The sequence below is a fragment of the Delphinus delphis genome, chromosome 12 (assembly GCF_949987515.2).
Source record: "Delphinus delphis chromosome 12, mDelDel1.2, whole genome shotgun sequence".
NCBI classification, from domain to species: Eukaryota; Metazoa; Chordata; class Mammalia; order Artiodactyla; family Delphinidae; genus Delphinus; species Delphinus delphis.
In genome coordinates this window covers 8,769,956-8,794,544 of record NC_082694.2, presented here as the reverse complement: position 1 = coordinate 8,794,544, position 24,589 = coordinate 8,769,956, and the positions used below count along the sequence as shown (strand labels likewise).

Below are 24,589 nucleotides of genomic sequence, written 5' to 3'. Positions count from 1 at the left end.
ACGCAGCTATAGTTACTTGGAACTTTGCCTGACGGGGGAATTTCCCATCTGGCTAAGCCACAAAGATTTTCTTGCCAGCTGCACCGAGGGACACCCCGAGTGGTAACGTTCATTGCGCTCAGTGTGTTTGTTCTCCGACCCACTCCTTCCTACCTGTCCCTGTATTGGGAATACCAGCGTTTATTCCTTTAAATGCCATTTATCTTTTAAAACCGATTTTAGTTTCGTCCCCTTCCAAGTGGAGTTGCCTGCCCTTTGGACTATGAGACGTGCAAAGCCCCGCGCAATGCCTGGATGTTCAGTAAAGAACATCCGACCCGACTGCTCTGGGTACCAGGCGGGCTCCCCTCCAGACTGACTCAACCCCGCTCCTACCTGTTCCCCGGTAACGCTCTGGGCTGTCACGCGGGGAACCTCCATCTGCCCTGGGGCTCTAGGACTTTCGATATTATTGATACTATTATTCGAACGTGGGCGGCGTCCCTGCCTCTCCTCTGGCTCGGCGCCAGCTCGGCCGGTCGTAAAGACCCTCCGGAACCCCCGGCCCCGCCCCTACGCAGCGCTTCCGGTGCCCCGCCCCCCGCGGGCCGGGGCGGCGGGCGGGGCGGCTGCGTGCGCAGCAGGACGGGACTCCGGGTCGCACGCGTCCTTACCCCACGGGCCCGCGCGCTGCTTGGCCGCGACCGGAAGCCTCAGGTGCGTGAAACCGGAGGCGTGGCAAGGCGGGGCGGGGCAGGCAGCGTGGGCCCCCGAGGACAGGCAGCTGGCGGGGACCTGAGACCCTGGGGCGGTGCGCACGGCTGGCGCTGCAGGCCCTGAAGTGTCCGGTCAGAGCTTGGGAAGACGTAGCTCCACGGTTAGGAACGGATTATCCGCAACACGGGAGGGTCAAAAAATTAGACATGTTGGGTGCCAGCCCTGTGCGCGCCCACCGAGAACCAAAAAGGCAAAATCAAACAGGCACACGGCTGTCCTGAGACTGGATAAGTTATGTACTAAGACAGGTGGCAAGATGGCAAGATAAAACTTGAGGAGGATTTTTTGAAGGAGCTGGGCCTGCCTAGGAGGGTAGGTGAGATCCTGTTATTTTTTGCTTTCTGTTCGATGATGGAGAAGCAGGTTTGGTAAATTCAAAGTGGTGGTAGCTAAGTGTCCCTCCCAGAACATGGAAATATGATTGTCCTCTGATTAAAAAACGATAAAAAATTAATAATTAAAAGGTAAGAGTAGAGATATGCAAAGTTAAAGAGACAAAATTTTATCAGGCCTTCAGAACTTGACAGTATCCTGACAACTAAAAAAAGACGGTGCATCATGCAGCTGGCGGTCTGATCTGTTTTTGAAGCATGGAGTAAAAGAGAGGCGCGCCTGACCGGATGACTCCAGGCCTCCTCTGGGAGAGACAGGGTGTCCTGGCGTTAACAGTGGGGTCTCTCCAGAGCCCAGGAGCTTAGAGGCGCTTTCCTCAAGGCTCATTCCACCAGACATTGAAGTCATATAACTCCATCCTTTTGTCCGGATTCAGTATTCACCAAGCAAACTTATGATGAGAGAGTAGTTGGACAGGCCGATCTGAATATCCGGTTGATAGCCTATAGTTCTCTTTGTAAATTAATAAATTGGCATTCAGGTTTTCTCAGACATCCCTGGGTTCCCACTTTTTCTCACTCTTTGTGTGATTCTTTCTTGTCCTACGAGGCTCAGTAGGAAATGTTACCTCTTCACAGGGTCCTATTTGTTTGTGTGTTCAGGTGCCTAGAACAGTTTCTGGCACATAGTAGGCACTTAGCCTAACTCCCTCGACTTTCAGTCTGCTTTTTTTTTTTTTTTAATTGGAGTATAGTTGCTTTACAATGTTGTGTTAGTCTATGCTGTACAGAAAAGTGAATCAGCTATATGTATACATATATCCCCTCTTTTTTGGATTTCCTTCCCATTTAGGTCACCAAAGAGCATTGAGTAGAGTTCCCTGTGCTATACAGTTGGTTCTCATTAGTTATCTGTTTTATACATAGTAGTGTATATATGTCAGTCCCAATCTATCCCACCCCCCTCTTTCCCCCCTGGTGTCCATACGTTTGTTCTCTACATCTCTGTTGCTATTTCTGCTTTGCAAATAAGGTCACCTGTACCATTTTTCTAGATTCCACATATATACGTTAATATACGATATTTGTTTTTCTCTTTCTGACTTAGTCTGCTTTTTTGGTCACTTTTTGATGAAGCCTAGCCTGACAACCCTATGTGAAATTGCAGCCTGGGGACTTCCCTGGCAGTTCAGTGGTTAAGGCTTGGTGCTTCCACTGCAGGGGGCATGGGTTCGATCCCTTGTAGGGGAACAAAGATCCCGCATGCCTCGTGGCCAAAATAAATGAATAAATAAATAAATAAATAATAAATTAAATTAAATAGCAGCCCAGTTCCTCTCACATACACATTTCCTTTGTTCCCTTTCCTTTTTCATATGGTCCTCATCACCTTCCTTGATTTGGTTCACTGATGAATCCCAAGTGCCAAGAACAATGCCTGTTGCGTAGTAGATGCAAGATCTCTTGAATTAATATCTTTACTGTGTTTCACTCACACCGTATCCACAATGCCTGGATGAATACAGATATTTTGATCACTATTAATACATTAGTTGGATCAATTCTGGAGCCCTTAGTTACCATCTCTTCAGCTCTGTGCCATTGGCTGCTGGTAGCCAAAGACTCTTAAGTCCAATGCAGTCAAAACGGACCAGTTATCTTCACCCTGTATCTCCTCTTCCTATGAAATCTGTCCTAGGAAATGTCACCTCTTTCCACCCATTTCCCAGGCCAGAAGTCAGGGTATGCATAAAATTAATAAAAGAGCTAACATCCTGTGTACTTTCTATGTGCCGGGCACTCTTATAAGCACTTTACATGTATTAGTTCATTTAATCCTGATATGAGTCCTGTCAGTTACCCACATATTACAGATAAGGGATCTGCGGCACAGAAAAGTCAATTAATCTGCCTTAGCTGGGAAGAGACAGAGTTGGGATTTGAATGCTGGCTTGTAATCATACCATAAAGGACCCTTGACTTCTTTCTCTCACCCTCACTGAACCAATTACCAGATATCAAGATTCTCCCTGCTTAAATCTCTAGGCGATGTCTCTGAGGTGTAAATCTGTAAAACTCTTCAGCACCTGCTCATCACCCTCAGGGTGAAGTTCAAGTATTTAACATGGATTTTTTTTTTTTATTTAGGCCCGAGGCTTGTGGGATCTTAGTTCCCGGACCAGGGATCAAACCCGTGCCCCCTGCAGTGAAAGCACAGAGTCCTAACCACTGGACCGCCAGGGAAGTCCCTAACTGGATTTTAAGTCTCTTCATAATCTGATCTCTACTTCTGCCTCCTTATCTCTTGCAGCTCCCCATTCCTGCACTCTTAAATACCAGCCAATTTAGTTAAATTCTTCGAATTCTTTGAATGGGTCTTCTTCTCCAAGCTACTGTACTTTGTTGGAATAATTTTCCTTACCCCTTCTATGTCTCAACTTCAATGTCACTTCCAATGATGAGAGGGTTAAATGGCCTTCTAATGTACTTACCCTGTCATAGCACTTATGACACCATATTTTTTTTTTTTGTGGTACGTGGGCCTCTCACTGTTGTGGCCTCTCCCGTTGCAGAGCACAGGCTCCGGACGCACAGGCTCAGCGGCCATGGCTCATGGGCCCAGCCGCTCCGCGGCATGTGGGATCTTTCCGGACCAGGGCACGAACCCATGTCCCCTGCTTCGGCAGGTGGACTCCCAACCACTGCGCCACCAGGGAAGCCCTGACACTGTATTTTAATTATCACCTTCCTTGCTTTTTAGTGTCTCCCACTAGATAGTGAGTTCCTTGAAGGCAAGGACCAGTCTGTGACCTTAATGTCCTCATGTCCATCCCTCCTCAGTGTCTGCTACCCTCGTTCAGGCCCTCATTATCTCTAACTGGGACAACTGCATGGGTCGGTTAAACCGTCTCCCTGCCCCTAGTCTATCTGTTTTTAATCCATGCTCAACACTGCCAGCAGAAGCAGTTTTGTATAACGGCTGACTTAACACTTTCCTGCTTAAAACACCTCACTAGATCCAGCTGCTTTTAGAAAAAGGCCAGATGCTTTAGAATTACATGAATTTGTCTCCTCCCCTTCTTTATTCTACCTTGTGCCTAGTAGGCACTCCATAAACATTTGTTTAGTGAAGGAGGGACTGATATCAAATTTGGTCAAACAGAACCAAGAACAAAGAGTTTAACCAAAGAAACGGCATCTGGCTGCAGAGGCTTCCTAGGACAGCACAGCCAAAGGTTTCAGTGGAGCTGGAAGACTGGTAGTGGAACTCCTTTGAGGAGGGAGTCCCCAAGACATGCCTTACTGTTGGAGGACTCTCTGTCTTTGCATTTGCCTGGAACATGCTACTCCCATCAACGTGGTAAAAACCATCAGATTTCGAGACTCAGTTCAAGTATCCCTTCCTCTGTTACACCTCTCCTGACCTTTCTAGATAGAAAGAGTGTAAATTGGTTCAGCTTTTCTGTAGCATAACTTATCAAGATATATCAAGAGTGATGAAAATACGAAGACTTGTTACCCTAGGAATTGTGCATCTAGGATGTAACTACAAGAGAATGGGGCCTAGTTCTGGGCTTTAATAACCCAGTCCTTCCCAGGTCTTTAACCTAAAGGAAAATTATGACCATTCTAAGAAACGAAATCGGAATAGAATGGTTTCTTTACAACCATAACCAGTCAAAATACTTCATTATTACAGCTAGTATTTTCAGCCTTTTCATCATCACTGCTAACACAAATAATGTGTAAAGTGTCAAAACATAATAAAATTGTTTCTAGCCTTTCTATTTAACCTTGCTACTCTGACCACCTCTCCCCTGACTTCAGGGGGTCCATCCTAATTTAATATTGATCTAAATAAAACAGGCTGCCAGTAAACATGTATCTCAAAATTAAATAGGAATTATTTTTAAAGTACTACAAGGACATAATTAAAGCTTTCCAGACAGATGTCCATGAGTACATTGTTGATAACATAGAAAAACTAGAGACAGTCTAAACTTACAAACTAAGAGACTGGTTGAGTAAACGGTGGTGTATCTTGACAATGGAATGTAACACGACATTAAAACCGATGTAAAAATAGGTTTAACGTTGAATGAAATAAGAGTATCATTCCACTTTTGGTGGGGAAAAGTGTGTGTGTGTATTTTACACATGCACATAAAAAAATGGGTACACACTAAAGTGTTAATTGGGATTATCTCCGGGTGGTCATGTTATGGTTTCTTTTATTTTGCTCTTTTTGCTTGTCTGTATTTTCTCATTTTTCTCAAATAATGTGTATTACCTGTGAATTCAAAATAATTTGTTTGTCTCTGAGATATATTACATAATGTATTTTCAGCTTTATTATTGGAAAAATCTGTGCCCTTATTCCATTTCAACTAAAACAATTTGAGGTTTGTATCATTTATTTCCTTTGAGTACTCTGTTGTACAATTTTTGCTAAAGACTAATGATAAGGCTAAAAGGCAAGAAAAGCAACCAGACCGGATACTTAAATAAGTTTGGATTAAATAACCAAGAACTGATAGCTACAAACTAGAATTTAATTTTCTTTTTCTCCATCATTAATTTGTTTGTCTTCCATTTTTAAAAGCATGCTGATCCCATTTTCAATGAAGAATTGCTTCCAGTTACTTTGTAACCTCAAGGTCCCAGCAGCTGGTTTTAAAGACACAGTTAAAAGTGGGCTCATTTTACAGTCAGTTTCCAATAATGTTTACCAAAACCTGGCTGTAGAAGACTGGATCCATGACCATATGAATCTAGAAGCCAAGCCGGTTCTTTTCTTTTGGAGGAATTCTCCCTCTGTTGTAATTGGTCGGCATCAGAACCCTTGGCAGGAATGTAACCTGAATCTGATGAGAGAAGGAGGTGTAAAACTAGCTCGGAGGAGAAGTGGAGGAGGAACAGTCTACCATGATATGGGTAACATCAACTTGACTTTTTTTACAACCAAAAAAAAGTACGATAGGATGGAAAATCTAAAATTAGTTGTTAAAGCTCTGAAGGCTGTCCAGCCGCAGCTGGATGTGCGGGCTACCAAAAGGTTTGACCTTTTACTTGATGGACAGTTTAAAATCTCAGGAACAGCTTCCAGGATTGGCCAGACCGCTGCTTATCACCACTGCACTTTGCTATGCAGTACCGATGGGACCTTCTTGTCATCTTTGTTGAAGAGCCCTTACCAAGGGGTCAGGAGTACTGCCACTGCGAGCACACCTGCCTTAGTAAAAAATCTTATGGAAAAAGATCCCACCCTGACCTGCGAAGTAGTGATAAATGCTATTGCCACAGAGTATGCTACATCTCATCAAATCGATAATCACATTCACCTAATAAACCCAACAGACGAGACGCTGTTTCCTGGAATAAACAGCAGAGCCAAAGAACTACAGACCTGGGAGTGGATATATGGCAAAACTCCAAAGTTCAGTGTAAGCACTTCCTTCAATGTGTTATATGAACATTCACACTTGGAAATTAAAGTATTCATAGACATAAAGAATGGAAGAATTGAAATCTGTAATATTGAAGCACCTGACCATTGGTTGCCGCTGGAAATACGTGACAAGTTAAATTCAGGTTTTATTGGTAGTAAATTTTGCCCAATTGAAACGACTATGCTTACAAGTATATTACATAGAACATGTCCAGAAGATGATGAACTACACAGTAAATGGAATATGCTCTGTGAAAAAATTAAGGGAATAATGTGATTCCAAGTAAATTTCTTAATATTGACAGTTTCAATGACAGAATTAAAAATGTTTACAGTACATTGTCTGTCTCTTAAAATAAAAAAGATCTAGTCTCCTCCAGTAACTTCTCCCTATTTGAAATTGTCTATCACCTATCCTAGTCCATATTTTCCATTGATGTCTAAGATTCTCTCTGTCTTTATTGATTTTAATACCTGGCTGCATTTGTATTTCACCTCCTTCCTCTGTTACCATCTTGGGGTTGTATACCATATGGGACACTCTGACCTCAGAGTTCGTTCTCTTTCTTACCTCTAGGGAATATAACCCCAGCTGCTTGCCACCTCTGATACCTTAAACTCTAAAATTCTCCCGTTTTATTGTTTCCTTATCCTTCCGTCCTCTCCCATTAAATCAAGCTTATTGCACTTTTCTAAGCCAAAAACTTTTCCTCAGTCTCTTGCTTCAATACCATTTCTTACCAGCATTCTCATTTGTTTCTCTTGACCTATCATAGCTACCCTTTTTTTTTTTTTCCCAACAATTGATTTCCACTCTTATACCCAGATGGCAGGCAATGCTAGAAGAAAATTCACATAGTTTTCAACTTGTATTTCTTTGTTCTGTTGGTACCAGATTCGACTCACCCGTTGACTCCCCCTCATTCTTCAGAGGCCTTATTCGTAAATGTTCCCACTCTTCCTAAGCTCAGAATTCCATTACTCTTAATCTGGTCACAAACCTTGATTTATAATTTGAGAGTGGAGGCTTTCAGAAATGAGCTCCTTCAGCGCCCCCGTGTTCTCTACTTCAACTTTTCTCATTTCATTCAATCTCAAAGAATTGGCTCGAGAATTGGCTGGTGGCTTTTTCCTCTCCAGCCTGTTAGTGCTTTGTATTGTACTATCAGTTATTTATCTCCTTTATCTTGCCTAACTCTCTCTCGACTTTTACTGGATCTTTAGCCTTAGTGAATAGACACGCTCATGTCTCCCCTTTCCCGAAGACTCCTGCTCAAGGCTTTACTCTGTTTATCTCCATCACTTCATTGTCAGACTTCTTCAAAGGGTACCACCACTGCCAACCATTTCCTGTCTCTACAGTTCACTCACATACTCCTCTTATTTCTGCAGTAGTTCCTACATGTTTATTGAGTGCCTACTCTGTGCCAAGGACTTTGCTAGTTGTTGGATGTTCATGGTGAGTGAAAGCGACATGCTCACTGAGCTTAAGAACTGACAGTTTAGAGCAGTGGTTTCAAACTTTTTAAAAACTGGAGTACAAAATGTATTTTATATTGTGCACCAGCACACACATATGTTGCCTATACCTAACAAGTTTCACAATACGATGCTTATCCTTTACTACTTACTTATCTGATATTTTATATTCAATTTTATTTCTTTTAAAAATTGACTTTATGACCCATTAATAGGTCAAGACTTGAGTTTTTTAAAACTAGGGAAAGAAATCAGTAAATGCTTACAAAATGAGAAAAGTATGAAAGAAAAGTCCAGGCAGTTAGACAATACGGGCTCCCTAGCTAGAGTGATCAGGGACCTGACATTGAAGCTGAGCCCTGAGGAATGAGAAGTGGAGCAGGGAGGAGAGTAATCCGGATTCACCGGTTATCTATTGCTACATAACAAACCACTCCAAAACTTGGTAGCTTAAAACAACAACAGTCATTTATTCAGTCCAAGATGAAGGTGACAGCAGGTTTGGTTTCTTCTTTTTTTTTTTTTTTTTTACATCTTTATTGGAGTATAATTGCTTTACAATGTTGTGTTAGTTTCTGCTTTATAACAAAGTGAGTCAGTTATACATATACATATGTTCCCATATCTCTTCCCTCTTGCGTCTCCCTCCCTCCCACCCTCCTTATCCCACCCCTCCAGGCGGTCACAAAGCACCGAGCTGATCTCCCAGTGCTATGTGGCTGCTTCCCACTAGCTATCTACCTTACATTTGGTAGTGTATATATGTCCATGCCTCTCTCTCGCTTTGTCACAGCTCACCCTTCCCCCTCATCATATCCTCAAGTCCAGTCTCTAGTAGGTCTGTGTCTTTATTCCTGTCTTACCCCTAGGTTCTTGCAGCTCTATTTATAATAGCCCAGAGATGGAAACAACCTAAGTGTCCATCATCAGATGAATGGACAAAGAAGATGTGGCACATATATACAATGGAATATTACTCAGCCATAAAAAGAAATGAAATTGAGCTATTTGTAATGAGGTGGATAGACCTAGAGTCTGTCATACAGAGTGAAGTAAGTCAGAAAGAGAAAGATAAATACTGTATGCTAACACATATATATGGAATTTAAGAAAAAATAAAGTCATTTTCTTTTTTTAAAAAATTATTTTTTAATTTGGCCACACCTGGCAGCTTGTGGGATCCTAGCTCCCTGACCAGGAATTGAACCTGGGCCCCAACAGTGAAAGCACCAAGTCCTAACCACTGGACCGACAGGGAATTCCCAGGTTTGATTTCTTCTGAGGCCTGTCTCCTTGGCTTACAGGTGGCACCTTCTTGCTATGCCCTCACATAGTCTTTCCTCTGTGTGCGTATCTGTGTCCAGATGTCCATTTCTTACAAGGACACCAGTCATATTGCATTAGGGCCACCCTAAAGACATCATTTTAACTTATTTCTTTGAAGACCTTATTTCCAAATATGGTTACATTCTGAGGTACCAGGGGCTGGGATTTCAACGTGTGAATTTCTTGGGGGGGGGTTAGGGGGGGCTGCGGTTTGCACAATTCAACCCATAACAGGTGTTTCAGGACTCAGAGACCTTCAGACATCTTCGCCTGAAACAACGTAACCCAGTGTTTGGCTATCACATTAATTTCAGTCCTCTTAGGAGATCTTCTCCTTTCATGTATCTCAGTGGATCCAGATCCCATCCTTGTTTCTGAGGGATTGTGGGGAGCGGAGGTGGACACACAGGGTTTTGCTGCAGCTGGTTATCTCAAAATGGGAGCAGGGTAAGGGAAGGGGATTTTTCAAGTTGCTCCTGGGACAAACACAGGTGCCAGGCTAAATGTTCTTCATTTGAGGCAGGTTTCACGGGCAGGCCCCATTGTTCTTTTGCAATATTAAATACCAAGTAAACACAGTTTTGAAGGGGTTGTTCATGGGCCCGTTTTTAAGCACTACATGTGTCACAACAACTGAAAATTATTTTCTAAGAAAGGTATAAAAATCCTGACATGATGTGCTTGGTGCAATAAAGCAGCCGTGATGTTCTGATACCCTTTGTTTCTCGAGAGAGAGGATGACATCAGGTGAAGGCTGTTAAGGGCTTCAGGTTCTAAAAGGGAAATCTGACGAGCATTCCTGGAACACATGGATTAAAGGCATGTTTTGCAGGTCGATTCTGCAGAACTTTCTGCATGTCTGCATATGAGGATGAAGGGGAGGGAGGAATCAAGAATGACGCCTAGATTTCTTACTTAAGCAACTGGATGGATGGGGGTACACGGGAGCAGTGGGGGAGTGTGTATCAAGTTCAGTTGGGGCCTGTTATGTTTGAAATGCTTGTGTGTTTCTGAGATGCCAGGTGAAATGCCAAACAGGCAGCTGAGTATGTGAGATTAGAATTCCAAGGAGAAGTCTTAGCTTAATAGGAGTTGACAGCATATAGATAGTATCGTATATCATGAAAATGGATAATTGTGGACTTGTGTAATTCATCTAAAGTTTAAAGTGTTTAGCATCCAAGTCCCCTATGTTTGGGGAATCCTCCAACTTACAAATCTTGGTGGGAGGTGGAGCCCACCTTTTGGAGGAGGCCATCAAGAGGATGTGACCACCTGTTGTCCTTCAAACTGGACCCAGGCAATCAGAGGCTCCTAACCTCCTCCCCTGTCCATGGAATGTATGTTCTGCCCACTGTTCCTGTTCCAGGAGGCCACCAGGTCTGGCTTCACTCAAGCTTTCCCCTGTTGCCATGCAAAGCAGGCTGCCACCGTAAGGGCATTAGAGAAGCTGAGTACCATTTATGGATACCCTTGTCCAATAGACAGTGACTGGGCAGTCACATTTTAAAGGTCATGATATGCAAGTGTAGAACAAAGAATGTTGCCCACCATCCAGCTCTACAAGGATCAAGTCATTAGCCACTGCAGTCGCTGACTGACGGTGCACCCTGAAAGGAATTCAGGACGAAAAACAGGATGAGAACATATATGCTTTGGAAAAACGGGCCCCTTAGATAGATATATCTCAGGAAGATTTTTAGAGAACCCAGATTCTTGCATCTTTGCATACATAGAAAAAGCACTAACATCATTAACTAATATATCTGTTCCTCATGACCAGCACTAACCTTTTACTGAGATGTATACTTCACTGCACCATTTCCCCAGCCAAAATCACATATATACTGGCTTCTTCCCCTGTGTCTTGGGGAGCAGTCCCCTCTGGGCTACCAAGAGGCTGTTTCCCAGGCTATAGTCCTCACTAAGTTTTCCGAATAAAACTGAAACTAACAACTCTTATGTTGTGCCTTTTTCTTTCAGTCAACATAAGATTGGGTGAAGGAACATGACACTGAAGGAGGTTCTGTCTCTCCTACAAGCTACAACCAGCAGAGTCGGTAGAAAGGAAGAATGAAACATTAAAGCAGCAGATTGAATTACTAACAGGTAAAAACCACCTTGGCCAGATGGACTAAAGTACTATCCCAGGCTTTAAGACATTTGAGTGATCAACCAGGAGGGCCTGCTGCCCCACAGGCCAGATGGGAGACCCTTGCTTAGACACACAGTACCCACAGTAAGGTATGGAAATTGCAGGAGACAGCCATTTCCCTCTCACTGTGGATCTACGTGCTATGCTGCCGAGAACACCAAGCCCCGTCCCACCTGGGAGGGGAGTTTGCAATGGGATTTGTAAAGGGACGTCCCACCAAGACGGGTGAGTTACTTTGCATCCCTGTATGAGGAGGAATGACTCATTCTCCACTGGGATGCTGATGTCCTGCTGCAAACCAGACCCATCCAGGTACTACACCTGGAACAGAACACACACCTTTGAAAAAGGGGAGAAGGTGGGAGTCCTGGTCTGGCAGATCCTGCCCCGTCCATCTCCTCACACCTGATAGTGCTTCCTCCCCCAGCCAACATGGAAGGTACACACAACTAGGTCAAGTTCCTAAAGCTGCAGCCACATTAACATCTAATTATCAGGCCACAAGTGTAATTCTTTTTTATTTATTTATTAATTTTTTTTCCCCACAAGTGTTCTTTTTTTTTTTTTTTTTTTTGTGGTACACGGGCCTCCCAATGCTGTGGCCTCTCCCGTTGCGGAGCACAGGCTCCGGACGCGCATGGCTCACGGGCCTAGCCGCTCCGCGGCATGTGGGATCTTCCCAGACCAGGGCACGAATCTGTGTCCCCTGCACCGGCAGGTGGACTCTCAACCACTGCGCCCCCAGGGAAGCCCCACAAGTGTAATTCTTATAGGGGAAGACCTCCCCATACAAGTTCCTACTAAAAAAATGGTTACTACCTAGTACCTAGTTTAGGAGAACTCCAATATTTAAAAGGTAGGGTGAAGGAGAAGCAAAGTGTGTTACATGGAAGTTGAGATTCAAGAAGGGAGTGGCCAGGGACTTTCCTGGTGGCGCAGTGGTTACGAATCCGCCTGCCAATGCAGGGGACATGGGTTTGAGCCCTGGTCCGGGAAGATTCCACATGCTGTGGAGCACCTAAGCCCATGCGCCACAACTACTGAGCCTGTGCTCTAGAGCCCGCGAGCCACAACTACTGAAGCCCGTGCACCTAGAGCCCATGCTCCACAACAAGAGAAGCCACCGCAATGAGAAGCCCGCTCGCCGCAACGAAGAGTAGCCCCCGCTCGCCGTAACTAAAGAAAGCCCGTGTGCAGCAACGAAGACCCAATGCAGCCAAAAATAAATAAAATGAAATATAAATAAATTTTAAAATGCTGTGAATTCAGAACACAATGAAAAAAAAATTACAAAAAAAAAAAAAGGGAGTGGCCAGCTAGGTCTAATACTCCTGAAACAAGTAACACGAGGGTTAAAAAGTGTCCATTGGATATGGTAGCATGGAGGTCACTGCTGACCTTGATAAGAACAATTTCAGTGGAGTGACTGGGTAGCCGGATAGAAGTGAATTGAAATGTGAATAGGTGGTGAGGAAAGGGGAAAAAACTGTATAGAGAACTCCAAGAAATTTGTTCATGAAGAACAAAGAAACAGGGTGTATCTGGATGGGAATGTATGTACCGCAGGAACAACCCAGTAGAGAGAGATTGCTCAAAGGACCAAATCCTTGGTCAGGTCAAACTTGCTGAAAATGTGGCAATCTTCCTTGTATGTTAGGACTATTAACCCTTTTCCTATATGTTGTAAATTTGATCTCATATGTTTTTAACTTTTTTATGGTTCCCTTTATTCAAGTTTTAAATATTTATATGATCATGTGCTCTTTACTTTCCTTGATAATTCCTGGGTTTTGTGTTACGCTTAGTACATTCAGTGGAGTTTAAAAAAAAAAGTGTTTGAATATTTCATTTCATTAGCTCTTTAACCCATTTAGAATAATTTCTCTATGTGGCATAAGGTAGAGATCTAATGTTACCTTTTGCAAACTTTTACTGGCAGTCTACTTGTTTCCCACTAATTTGAAAGACCTTTATTATCTATTATGTGCCCATACACACATCCACTTTCTCTCAGGTGTGTTTCTGGATTCCTTATTCTGTCTCAGTGACTTATTTGTCCATTCTTATGCCCAAACATTTATATATATATATGTAAATGTAAATAGGTAAATGTCTGCTAAAGACACTTAATTGTAACGAAATTATCGGTGGTTATTTTTTTCTGGTTGTTAGACCCACAAGCCCATCTGTCTCTTAAGAGTACTCTAATTCATGATTTTTCTTGCTGGACCCTACATTCCCAGGGGCAAGATTAAAGCATCTAATTCATCTTCTTCATAGGTGCTCATTACGTGTTGATTCACTCTCCAACAGTCAAATAGAGAAAATCTGGTAAAATGTTTAAATTAACCATATGACTTGAAACACTATAACTCTACTGAGCAATGTATTTATAAAAATACTTAGGATTGGTCACACAACTGAACAATGAATCCATAAATTAGTAGAAATGTAAAAGTTTATTGTTAAACTCTTACGTTACAGGAATGATCTGTCCAAAGTAAAAAAAAAAGAAAAATCCAATATTCATTTAAAATAGAAACATATAATGTAAATTAAGCTACTACCCATCATATTTTTTGTGTGTGCTTATTATGAAAAATGTCCACTGTTGTTTCATGGCATGGTCTTAAATCAAAATCACAATATCCAAGGGAAAAACGACTCTAAGAAGAGAAGAAAAGAAATTTTTTTAACAAAAAGGACCAAAGCCATTTTGTTAAAATAAAAAGAGTGCTACACAGTCACTCTTAAGACTATATCCTACCTGTGGTTTCTTAAAATAATCAAGTCCCCTTCCGATCTTAATCATCCATCCATTGTTGAACCTATTGAAATTAGTATATAATATTACATTCCAGACATTTAAGTCAGACAATGACCAAAATTATAATGTATTAAGTGTCAGCTAAATTTCCCCCTAACAAATAAAATCACTTCCTCCAGTGGCAAGAGTTGAACCAAACCTGGGTTTACCCATGGGCTGTGTCTACAGTGAAACAAAACATCCATTAGCTGATAAAGAGTTTAACAATTCAATTAAACCTGCCTCCTGAATTTCACCTTACTGATAAAGCTTCCCAGTTCTGCTAAGAAGTGGCTTCCAAGCGTACTCAGGCAGACTGTGGTGATGTTTCAGGGGTTTCCCTGCCTTGAGGTGGGGGACATAAGCAGGGGGAGCCCTGGCAGGCATGACACAGCGTCCTGTCATGTCTGCTAGAATATTTAAAAGACCATGAGAAGTAAAACCACATTAAATAAATATTAGTATCACTAGAAAAGGAAATTATCCCAATGCCATAACACTGTGTATAGCTGAATGACAGAAAAGTACTTCCTCTTCTCACATGACACAGAACATGTAAATTTTATTCCATTAGGAAATAGGAAACTCACATACAGGACAAAATAAGCCAGATTTTTTTTTTTCTTCAAAAGTGAAAAGATATGAAAACTGAGCTTTATTTAAATCTTTAATATTTAAATTGAATATTATTTGTAATTATATATAACTTATTATGAGAAATAAAAATAAGTATTTTTCAACTGCATAAAAATTAAAATATTACCATACACTAACCTAATTTCCCGGTCGTGTATCACAGAAGAGTATTCTAATTCCAACTGCACTCCATGATTCCTGAGTGACTCTCTTATTTCTTCCAGGCCACTACTTTGCTGTTCTTTCCCACTGCCCTGTTAATAGGAAAAATACAACTTTTTGCCTCAGTTATTAATATTTTAAATTATTCCTAAACTATGCAATGTGTATCATAGGTGAATTAAAATGAAAAGATTCTATACTAGTTTCATTGTCCATTATTGCAAACAAGCAACCGAAGAAGATGAAGTAGTTTAAGAGCAACTGTTTTTATCAAAATAATTGTTTTTTTCTCTAATGTGAACATAACACAACTCTGTCCTATCTGCTAAAATGTGTTTTATTACCTTAGCATTCTGTGGCTTGGCAAATCTGTAAATATTTTTTTTTTTTTTTGCGGTACGCGGGCTTCTCACTGTTGTGGTCTCTCCCGTTGCGGAGCACAGGCTCCGGACGCACAGGCTCAGCGGCCATGGCTCACGGGCCCAGCCGCTCCGCGGCATGTGGGATCTTCCCGGACCGGGGCACGAACCCGTGTCCCCTGCATAGGCAGGCGGACTCTCAACCACTGCGCCACCAGGGAAGCGCCCTGTAAATATTTTTTATAATTTCTAGAGATGCATGTTTTTTCATAGTAAATTTCTCAGCATGGCACAGGACTCGTTTACTAATAAACCCAGATATCTTTAGTTTTTCTGTAAAAGGAAGTGAAAGTAAATAAACCTATATTCAATTAAAGAATAAATAAAATGTATTTTAATGGTGCTGTTTCGTTATTCAGATGGGGCTTCCTTCTTCTCAAATTAATCCTAGAAATATGAATTCTTTAGAAGCATTCCTATTTAAATCAAAATCAAGATGACAGAAATTGTCAATAATGCAGACAGTGTGATTGCCTCATAGAATATCCAAGAAACTGAGAAACTACTTGAACAAGAGAGTTTAGCAAAGTGGCCAAATACAAGATATGACATACTGAAATCAACAGCATTTTCCCCAAGGTGTTTTATGCCGGTTGTTAGAGAATAAGTTCATTCCCAGTGAAACAGCTCTAGCTGAAGCATGACGTCCAGGTTTGCCTCGAACTACACCCTGCAACTGAGTAAAGTTCATGACGTTAAGAGACACTAAATGCCTTCAGATACCTACTTCATCCAGAGAGGTGAGGAGATGAATAGTTTTTATCTTACATGGTCTCTTAACCAGCATCTCGCAAAATCGAAGGAAGTTATACAGCTGAAAGACATTAGGAGGCGTTATTACTAACTCGTACATTTAAAACAATAACGTTTCATCGTACGGGAGTACATTTCACCTACCTGATGAGTGTGTCTAATGTAAGGATCTTCTATCCAAACTTCCGTAACTGTTTCATTCAGGTATTCTTGAAAAAGTGACTCATAACTGAAACCTGTTGCGTTCTCTTCTATTTTAATTTGCTTGTGATATTTTCCAGCTACAAAACACAAGCTTCCATAATAAAACCAGGGACTACTTCCTTTCTTTTTATACATACTATATTTGTATCCAGTAATAAATCAGCATCAGATACAAGTTAATTTTTTTTTAACTCGTGCAGTCAGCAAACATTTTTGAATGCCTACTCCATGCCAGGCACATTGCAAGATGCTACACCCGCAAAGGTAAATTCCATGTGGGATTTTTTGCCTTCATGGAGGCCAGGCAAGTGGGAAAGTCCAGAGATTTCTTGGAACAGGTTCTTGAACTAAATCCTATAGACCAGGCAGTTTATTCAAGAGGGAACCATATGTATAAAGATATCTAATATTCCTGCCACCATGAGTAGAACCACAAGCTATGAGTCAGTGGCCATCTGGTCCTTCTTTTCAGATTTAAGTCTTTTTATGTCTTGCAACTGAATAGCTGAAGTATTAAATATATAAATGCAAAATAATATGGAGTCTAGGAGTCTTTCTTAGAACTTGTAGAGACTGTGTTAAGCAGAAATTTATAGTACTTCTTAATAACCCAAGCCAAAGCCCAGAATGCCACAGCGTCAGCAGGGTAGTTCCATTGTTTGTGTTTATCCAAAATGGCTAATTATTGAATAAGTTATCGAAGACCTTTATGTTTTTTTTAAAAATATGACCCTTAATGGTAGTTCCTAATTTATATGGTGGTTGCACTTTTAAACCTTGTTTGAAAACCAGTAGTTTGGATTCTGTTCCTAATAGTTCCAAAGATAGAACGTTACCAACCGTGCATCGGTTTTCAAGCCAAGCTAGCCACACAGGTTAATTTAACCCACAGTATTCAAACCACAATGCTGATGGTACTATATTTCATCCAAGTTTTAGAGGGAAATTGCATTGTGGATTTCAATTTGGGGTGAAGGAAACAATTTTATTCCCACTCAACAGAGGTCCTCAATGGGGGTAGTCAGGGTGTGCGCTAGTACAGAATACCAGGAAGAGGTGGGGAGAGGGCTGGAGTAAAGAGCAGCTGAGGGCCGGGGGCACTGGGTTTTTTGAGGGCAGTAGTTCCACTGACTGTAGAAAGCAGCAGCCGTGCACTTCAGGTGGCAATGGCCATTTGTTTCTATATGTTTGTAAACTGGATCCTCATTGAGTAGAGAACCAGTTATAAATAGGGAACCATACCTCCTGCACCTCTAATCATTAGGAATACCTAACTCCTGAAATGTCTTGACTCACAACGAAAATCTCAAAGAAGTCCCAGGAGTTTCTTGAGCTACTTTAATATTTCGGTCATTTTATAAAGGGAAATACAAATAAAATACAGGATTTATATTCAGTATTCCTCTGTAGTATTATTTAAACTGGAGTCTACACGTAAGCTTCACGGGGATCTATGAACTCCTTAAAATGGCATGCAAAGTTCTGCAGTACGTCGAGCTGTCCTCAGATTCTCAGGAGGGTATCTGAGCCCCACCTTCCCCCCACCAGGGAAGAAAAAGGTTAAGAACAGCTTGTGTACAGACGAATGGAAATGCAGAGTAGACCTGCAAGCTCCAAAGGGCACAGCCAGAAACACTGGGTGAAATGGGCTTTATCACAAGAGCACATACACATACTCTCCGAAACAGCCTCTTTACCTTCTTTTTCTTGATCCAAGTATTTCTTTATGTTTTCTGCTCTATCCATGTAGTCAGAAATTCTTTTTCTGAGATTACATTTCTTTGTTACATCTTTGGTGCCTACAAATTAAAAATAAAAAATACACTTTCAAGTTTCAAAACAGGCTTCCTATTTGGTACAAGCAGTATTTCCCATTTCCCAAGTTTTCCACGGCTTTCCTGTTCTTTGGCATGGTCTGTCTTGGTCCTAAAATGCACAAATAATAGGCCCAAATTTAGCTTGATCATGTAGGGCCTTCATTTTTTTCACTAAGCACTTGAAGCAGCTTTATTTAGGAGTGGGGACTCAGACACCATGTCTCACTGCTGAGACTTCAACTCTGGTGAGGAAACAAAGGTGGCTTATTGATGTCACTGAGTCTGAGCACTATTTTGTCCTAATTACCCATAAGTTTGAAATCTAAGCATAATCAAAAGAGAGCAAACAATATCTATCTTTCTTCCACAAAACCAGCGTCTGTTCCAGACTTCCCCTTTATGGTTTATGCTGAATCATTTTCCCAGCCACCCCAAAAATGGAAGGTATTTTTGAATATACATTATCAATAAAGTCTTACTCCAAGCCCCACCCCCAATCAGTCACCAAATCAATTCCTGGCTCCTTCCTTCCTCCCTTTTAATACTGCTTTTATTTTCCATTATAATTTTATTTTTAAACCCTGAGTTTTAAAACATTTTATTTTGAATTAACTATATATTTATGGAAAAGCTACAAAAATGGCACAGAATCCCTTCACCCAGATGCCCCTAGTATTAACATATCACACAACCATGGTACAATTATCAGAGTAAGTAACTTAACATTGACACGACACTATTAGCTCATCTACAAACCTAAAGAAAGTTAGTGGGAAAGTTCGTTTTCTGGTCCAGGATCCCACATACCATGTGGTTGTTATGTCTCTTTAGCCTCCTACGATCTGTAACAGTTCCTTTAGTGTGTCTCTGCCTTTTATGACCTCGACATTTAGGAAGAGTACATGGTCAGTTATTTTGTAGAATGTCTCTCATTTGGGGCTGTCGTGTTTTCTCATGATTAGACAGACTGAGGTTATGCATTTTTTTAGCAAGAAAATCACAGAAGTGTTGCGCCCTTCTCAGTGGGTACACGATGTTGATGTGTCTTATTCCTGGTGACGCTGACTTTGGTCACTTGGTTAAGGTGGAGTTCACAGATTTCTCCACTACAAAAATCACTATTTTCTCTTTTGTATGGAATCGCTATCTTGTGGGAAGATATCCTGTCTCTCTCCACTCTTCATCCGCTAATTTTAGCATCCATTGATGGTCTTTGCCTGCAATGATTATTACTGCAGTGTTTGCCAAATGGTGATTTTCTATTCCCATCATTCCTCTTTAATTCATTAATTGGAATTCCACTGTAAGGAAGAGCTGTCTCTGCTCTCCCATCTACTTACTTATTCAACTACTGATTTATATCAATATGGACTCATGGATATATCTTTTATTCTATGGGTTGTAATCCAATACTATCAATCTTTTCTTGCTCAAATTTTACCAGTGTTGGCTTTAAGAGTTCCATCATGTTGGCTCCTTTGTCCTTTTGACATAACCCATCATTTTTTGAGCACTTCCTTACTTTTTGGTGCAAAATGTTTTATTTTCCTTGCCCCAGCCCTGGAATCAACCATTTCTCCAAGGAGACCTGGTTCCTTTTATTGGAGAATGGTATCAAGAAATCATATTTTGGGTACTAACTGTGCTCACTGCTACTCAGGGCGTCTTAACACTACCTCTAGACCCTTTCCGTCAATGCAGGTAGAAAGTACGTGGAGGTTTACTAACACACACATACAACTCTATTTCTATGTCTGTCCATCTGTATCTATATTAAAAACCATGAATTCATGCTGATTACTTTGATCCCATAGGGTTCATTCTAGCCTTCCTCCTTTCCTTACCTGTAACTTCTTTTATTATCCACAATATATTTACTGGCTTGTTCAAGCCTAGTATAGACATAAAATAGTTTGAGAATTCCTAACCCATACCGTTGTGAGAAAATAATTTACCAATTAAAATAATACAATGTTTGTATACTGTTCACTTTGTCTTTAACTTTACAGAATACAGCCAAAATACTATTTTCCAAAGATGCTTAGGTTACCTATTTCTTTCACTCTCCTTTATGTATAACAATTGAATAACTTAGAGAGGTTATTCACTCCCTCCTCATCCTGCTACCCTACTCCCATTTCTCCTTTCTTCCCACCTCTTTCCCACCCACCGCATATTAAGTAATTAATTTCATTAGTTTCTGGTTTTATCCTTCCTGTGTTTCTTTTCAACAAATGAGGAGACACATGAAAATCTTCTTATATCTTTGTCTTTACATGCAGGTTACCATACTATAGCTACTCTTCGTCCTTTTCACTAAACAATATATCCTGGGAATCGCTCCATATCACTTCACAAAGATTTTGCTCAACCCTCTTTACAGCAGTATAGTACTCCATTGTTTGGCTGTACCATGGTTTATGCAACCACTCTCCTACCCAGGGGCATTTAAGTTGTTTCCAACCCTTTGTTGATATCCATATAATTACTGAAATCCTTCCCTTTCAAGTTCTTCTACTGCCAAAATTAATATCATTTAGATCCCCACTTTCTCATGCCTATACTACAGTAGCATAAGAAAATCCTAATATACCCATATATCATCCATAAATCTCTTGTGGAGAATCCTGTTTTTTGTCCTAAGGTGATATGAGAACTCATACTCTTCCACTACGTTGATATATGTTCCTCTAAACTCAGAAACTTTGAACTTTTCGTCAGGATTCAGCATTTTACGGACTCTTTACAAAGAGGCAGTATGAAAAGTGGTTAACAGCAAAGCATCTGGAGTCAGGCTGTTCTAGTTCAAAACTTGCTTTGTCACTTTTGCCTATGTGACCTTGGCCAGTTATTCAACCTTTCTGCAACCTCATCTGTAGCACAGAAAGAGTAACAGTACCTTAGAGAGTTGTGGAGATGATTAATTATGAAAGAGACCTGCGTGTAGGAAATACTCAATAAATGTCAATATGATTATCATCTACATAATTTTTTCCATACACCTCCCTCTCAGCTTCCTTTAGAACATTTTATCTAACATCTCTTTTCTTAAGCTCTACTGTTACTTTGCTCCTGCCTATAAATATACTCTATTTTCCCTGTCCTCTACAAATATAGTACTCCTTTCTTAATCATCATCCTTGATCAGAGTTTGATACTATAGACCCATTCTTCAAATATGCCTTGGTTTTCCAGGCTTGAAATCATACAGCCATCTTCAATTCCCATTCCAACATCTAATCACGTGCCAGTGCCAGTAATTCAATGTCCAGACTGTCCCCTCCCTTTCCTAATACTGGTGTTGCCCCCCTGGTTCATTCAGGCCCTTATCACCTCTCATCTTGACTTCTGCAGGAGCTCCTTAGTTGGTCTGCTTGACTTCAGTATCTTCAGGTTAATGTCTCTCCTACGCTCCTGCCATATTCACTCATTTATTCAAGAAATATTTACTGAGAACTTACCACATGCCAGGCATTGTTCTAAGCACTGGAGACGTAGCAGTTAAGTCCTCCCCTATCATTCAAATGAGAGGAAAGACAACAATAAAAATAAATTGGTAGGACTTCCCTGGTGGCACATGGGATGCAGGGGGGCCTGCCATGCAGGGGGACATGGGTTCAATCCCTGGCCCGGGAAGATCCCACATGCCACGGAGCAACTAAGCCCATGCGCCACAACTACCGAGCCTGCGCTCTAGAGCCCGTGAGTCACAACTACTGAGCCCGCGTGCTGCAACTACTGAAGCCCACGTGCCTAGAGGCCGTGCTCCACAACAAGAGAAGCCACCGCAATGAGAAGCCCGCGCACTGTAACAAAGAGTAGCCCCTGCTCGTCGCAACTAGAGAAAGCCCATGCGCAGTAGCAAAGACCCAACGCAGCCAAATAAATAAATAAGCAATGGGAAATTCGCAATAGTCAAAAGGTAGAAGCAATCTAAGTGTTCACTGACAGATGAATGGCTTTAAAATAAATAAATAAATTGGTAAAACATGTATGTTAGATTGTGGTAAGTGCTATTAAATAAAATAAAGCAAGGAAGAAGGATAAGGGAGTCCTGGGATGGGGGTTGTAATTTTACACTGGGGGTCAGAGAATGTCCTCACAAATAAGGTGATATTTGTGTAAAGACCTGGAAGAGGAGCGGGAGTAGGTCATGCAAATATTTGGGAGAAAAGCATATTCCTCAGAGAGCCGAGCCCTGAAATGCAACTTTAATTACGTCACTCCTTTGTAAAAACTTTAAATGGTTTCTCCTTGTCAATGGAATGAGTTAAAATCTCCTGGCAGCCAAGGCCATCTGCAGTGTGCTCCAAGCCCCAGTCTACCTTTAATCTTTACTTCTCACTCTTTCTCTACAGACCTATGCCACTTGTTTGGTAAAACAGTACGGACAGAATTGGAACACTTTCAGCTGAATTTCTGAAATTCTACTCATCCCTCCAAAACCCCTATCAAAAGCCACCCACACCTTTCCATCCCCCAATGACTGTTAACTGTTTAAATCCTCGCTGCACTTGTCATTATGGCTCCTGGCACGTCTTCCCTGTATTAGAGTTATTTGCATTTACATCTTAACCTGCAAGATCACGTCACTGTCTCTCTAAGCCCCACAGGATCAGTGGAGCACAGAGGAGCAGAACTGCTGTGATGCTGCTGCTTCAGAGTCGAACAATGTACACCATCTCTCTTTCTGAGAGTCAGTATAGTAGAGTCTTTAAAGCCTTGGGTTTCAGCTGTGACTCTACCAATTGTGGCAGAACTGGAAAGCAAACTTTATTTTTTATGCTGTAAAATGAGGATAACATCACCTACTTCATAAGGCAATTGTAAGAATGAATTGAGATCATGCTTTTAACGTGCTCTGCACACTGCCTGGCACTCAGCACTCACAAATGATGTTACTCTCATTATCACCACCATCATCACCGTCATCATCATCATCATATGGTCCCTGCCCAAGGTAGAGTTTTACCATTCTAAGAAAAGTGCTGAACATTGAAAAGCAGCCTCTACTATCTCAAAGCTTCTGAAACAAATCAGAAACACTCAGGCTAAAAAGCACAGAGAGGAGATCTGAGGCCAGACTAAGAGCCCCAGGGGCTGGGGAGCAGGGGCTGGTCTTAAGTCAATTTAATACATAATTACTAGGTGTTTACTACCTACCAGGGATTGTACTGGGTGTTAAGGGTTATCTGTGTACCTCTCAACATTGAATAACCATGTAACAGAAAGTCTTAACTGTCTCCTCTCACAATCCTGTACATTTCTCACACCGAATGTCAGTATACCCATTTCTAATTTAAAAATATATATATATATTTTTAAACTTTTAATGAAGGGACTTCCCTGGCGGTCCAGTAGTTAAGACTCCGCGCTTCCAATACAGGAGCGCGGGTTAGATCCCTGGTCCGGGAACTAAGATCCCACATGCTGCGGGTCACGGCCAAAAAAAAAAAATTTTTTTTAATTAAAATGTTTAATGAGAAAAGTAAGGAAAAGGGTGTAACGAACACCCTTATTACCCACCACCTAGATTTAAAAATTGTTAGCATTTTGCCATATTTGCTTCAACTTTCTTTTAAAGTAAAATCAAATTCAGACATCATGACAATTCTTCTCCAAACACTTCTTCAGGCTTCATCTCTAAAATTAAGAACAGATTTCGAAAAATACCATACTGCCTAACAAAGTTAATTTTAACGCTACCCAATCCATATTCAACCTTTCCAACTTGATCCCAAAACGTCTTTTACAGTTCATTCAAACCCAAGTCCTTTCGAGGCTTATCTATTACATTTGGTTACGTCTCTTAAAATTCTAGGATAGTAATCCCTCTTTTATTGACAACATTAATCTACCAACGATATCAAAGAAATCAGTCCACCTGTCCTGTAGACTACCCTACGTTCTGTATTTTAAGGCTTTCTCGCTGTGCACAGTAAGCGTTTTAATCTTTCACTCCCGCCCAGACACAGCAGATTGCAGCTCCTTTTCCTCTAGTCCTCCCTCCCCGGCTCACTGCTCACCTTTCAGAACCTGCAGGAGCATATCAATTCCCTCCTGGTAACACACCAGAGCCTGCGGGTACCGGGACTCGGACTCTAGTTCCAACGCCCGCTTTATCACAGTGACTGCAGCTGTGCTTCCAGAGTCCTGACCCTGGAGAGACCCCGCCATAATGCCAGCAACTCCCTTCCGCCCCAACCTGCCCCTAGGCTGTAGGGTCTGCAGCGCTGCCGGGAGCGGTCACGTGACTCCAATGCGCCTGCGCTCTCTTTTTATGATGCCTGAGTGG

The 24,589-nt window shown here is 41.5% G+C and overlaps 2 protein-coding genes across 4 annotated transcripts; one reads left to right on the top strand and one right to left on the bottom strand.

The window, feature by feature from the left end:
• Positions 1-604: 604 nt before the first annotated feature.
• Positions 605-6,951, top strand: LIPT1 (lipoyltransferase 1). 2 transcript variants are annotated; one of them, XM_060027296.1, is made up of 2 exons: positions 605-696; positions 5,692-6,951. In XM_060027296.1, exon 2 carries the CDS (start codon positions 5,693-5,695, stop codon positions 6,812-6,814), a length of 1,122 nt encoding a protein of 373 aa, XP_059883279.1. In that variant the 5' UTR covers positions 605-696; position 5,692; the 3' UTR covers positions 6,815-6,951. The 2 variants fall into 2 exon arrangements, with proteins under 2 accessions (XP_059883279.1, XP_059883280.1); XM_060027297.1 differs by lacking the exon at positions 605-696 and adding an exon at positions 3,650-5,491.
• A 6,954-nt stretch (positions 6,952-13,905) lies between these two features.
• On the bottom strand, positions 13,906-24,526 carry MITD1 (microtubule interacting and trafficking domain containing 1). 2 transcript variants are annotated; one of them, XM_060027669.1, is made up of 8 exons: positions 24,321-24,459; positions 21,756-21,807; positions 18,175-18,276; positions 16,418-16,554; positions 16,248-16,334; positions 15,078-15,193; positions 14,265-14,325; positions 13,906-14,163 (listed from the first exon to the last, which is right to left on the bottom strand). In XM_060027669.1, the coding sequence occupies exons 3-8, from the start codon at positions 18,221-18,223 to the stop codon at positions 14,068-14,070; spliced, it is 546 nt and encodes a 181-aa protein (XP_059883652.1). In that variant the 5' UTR covers positions 18,224-18,276; positions 21,756-21,807; positions 24,321-24,459; the 3' UTR covers positions 13,906-14,067. The 2 variants fall into 2 exon arrangements, with proteins under 2 accessions (XP_059883652.1, XP_059883651.1); XM_060027668.1 differs by lacking the exon at positions 21,756-21,807 and having other exon boundaries at positions 24,321-24,526.
• Positions 24,527-24,589: the final 63 nt, after the last annotated feature.

Coding starts and splice junctions, on each gene's coding strand:
- LIPT1 (XM_060027296.1), top strand. CDS start 5,693: ATGCTGATCCCATTTTCAATGAAGAATTGCTTCCAGTTACTTTGTAAC.
- MITD1 (XM_060027668.1), bottom strand. CDS start 24,471: ATGGCGGGGTCTCTCCAGGGTCAGGACTCTGGAAGCACAGCTGCAGTC. Junction 16,555..18,174: donor CTTGGATCAAGAAAAAGAAG/GTAAAGAGGCTG, acceptor TGTGTTTTGTAG/CTGGAAAATATCACAAGCAA. Junction 14,326..15,077: donor ATACACGACCGGGAAATTAG/GTTAGTGTATGG, acceptor TAATTTCAATAG/GTTCAACAATGGATGGATGA.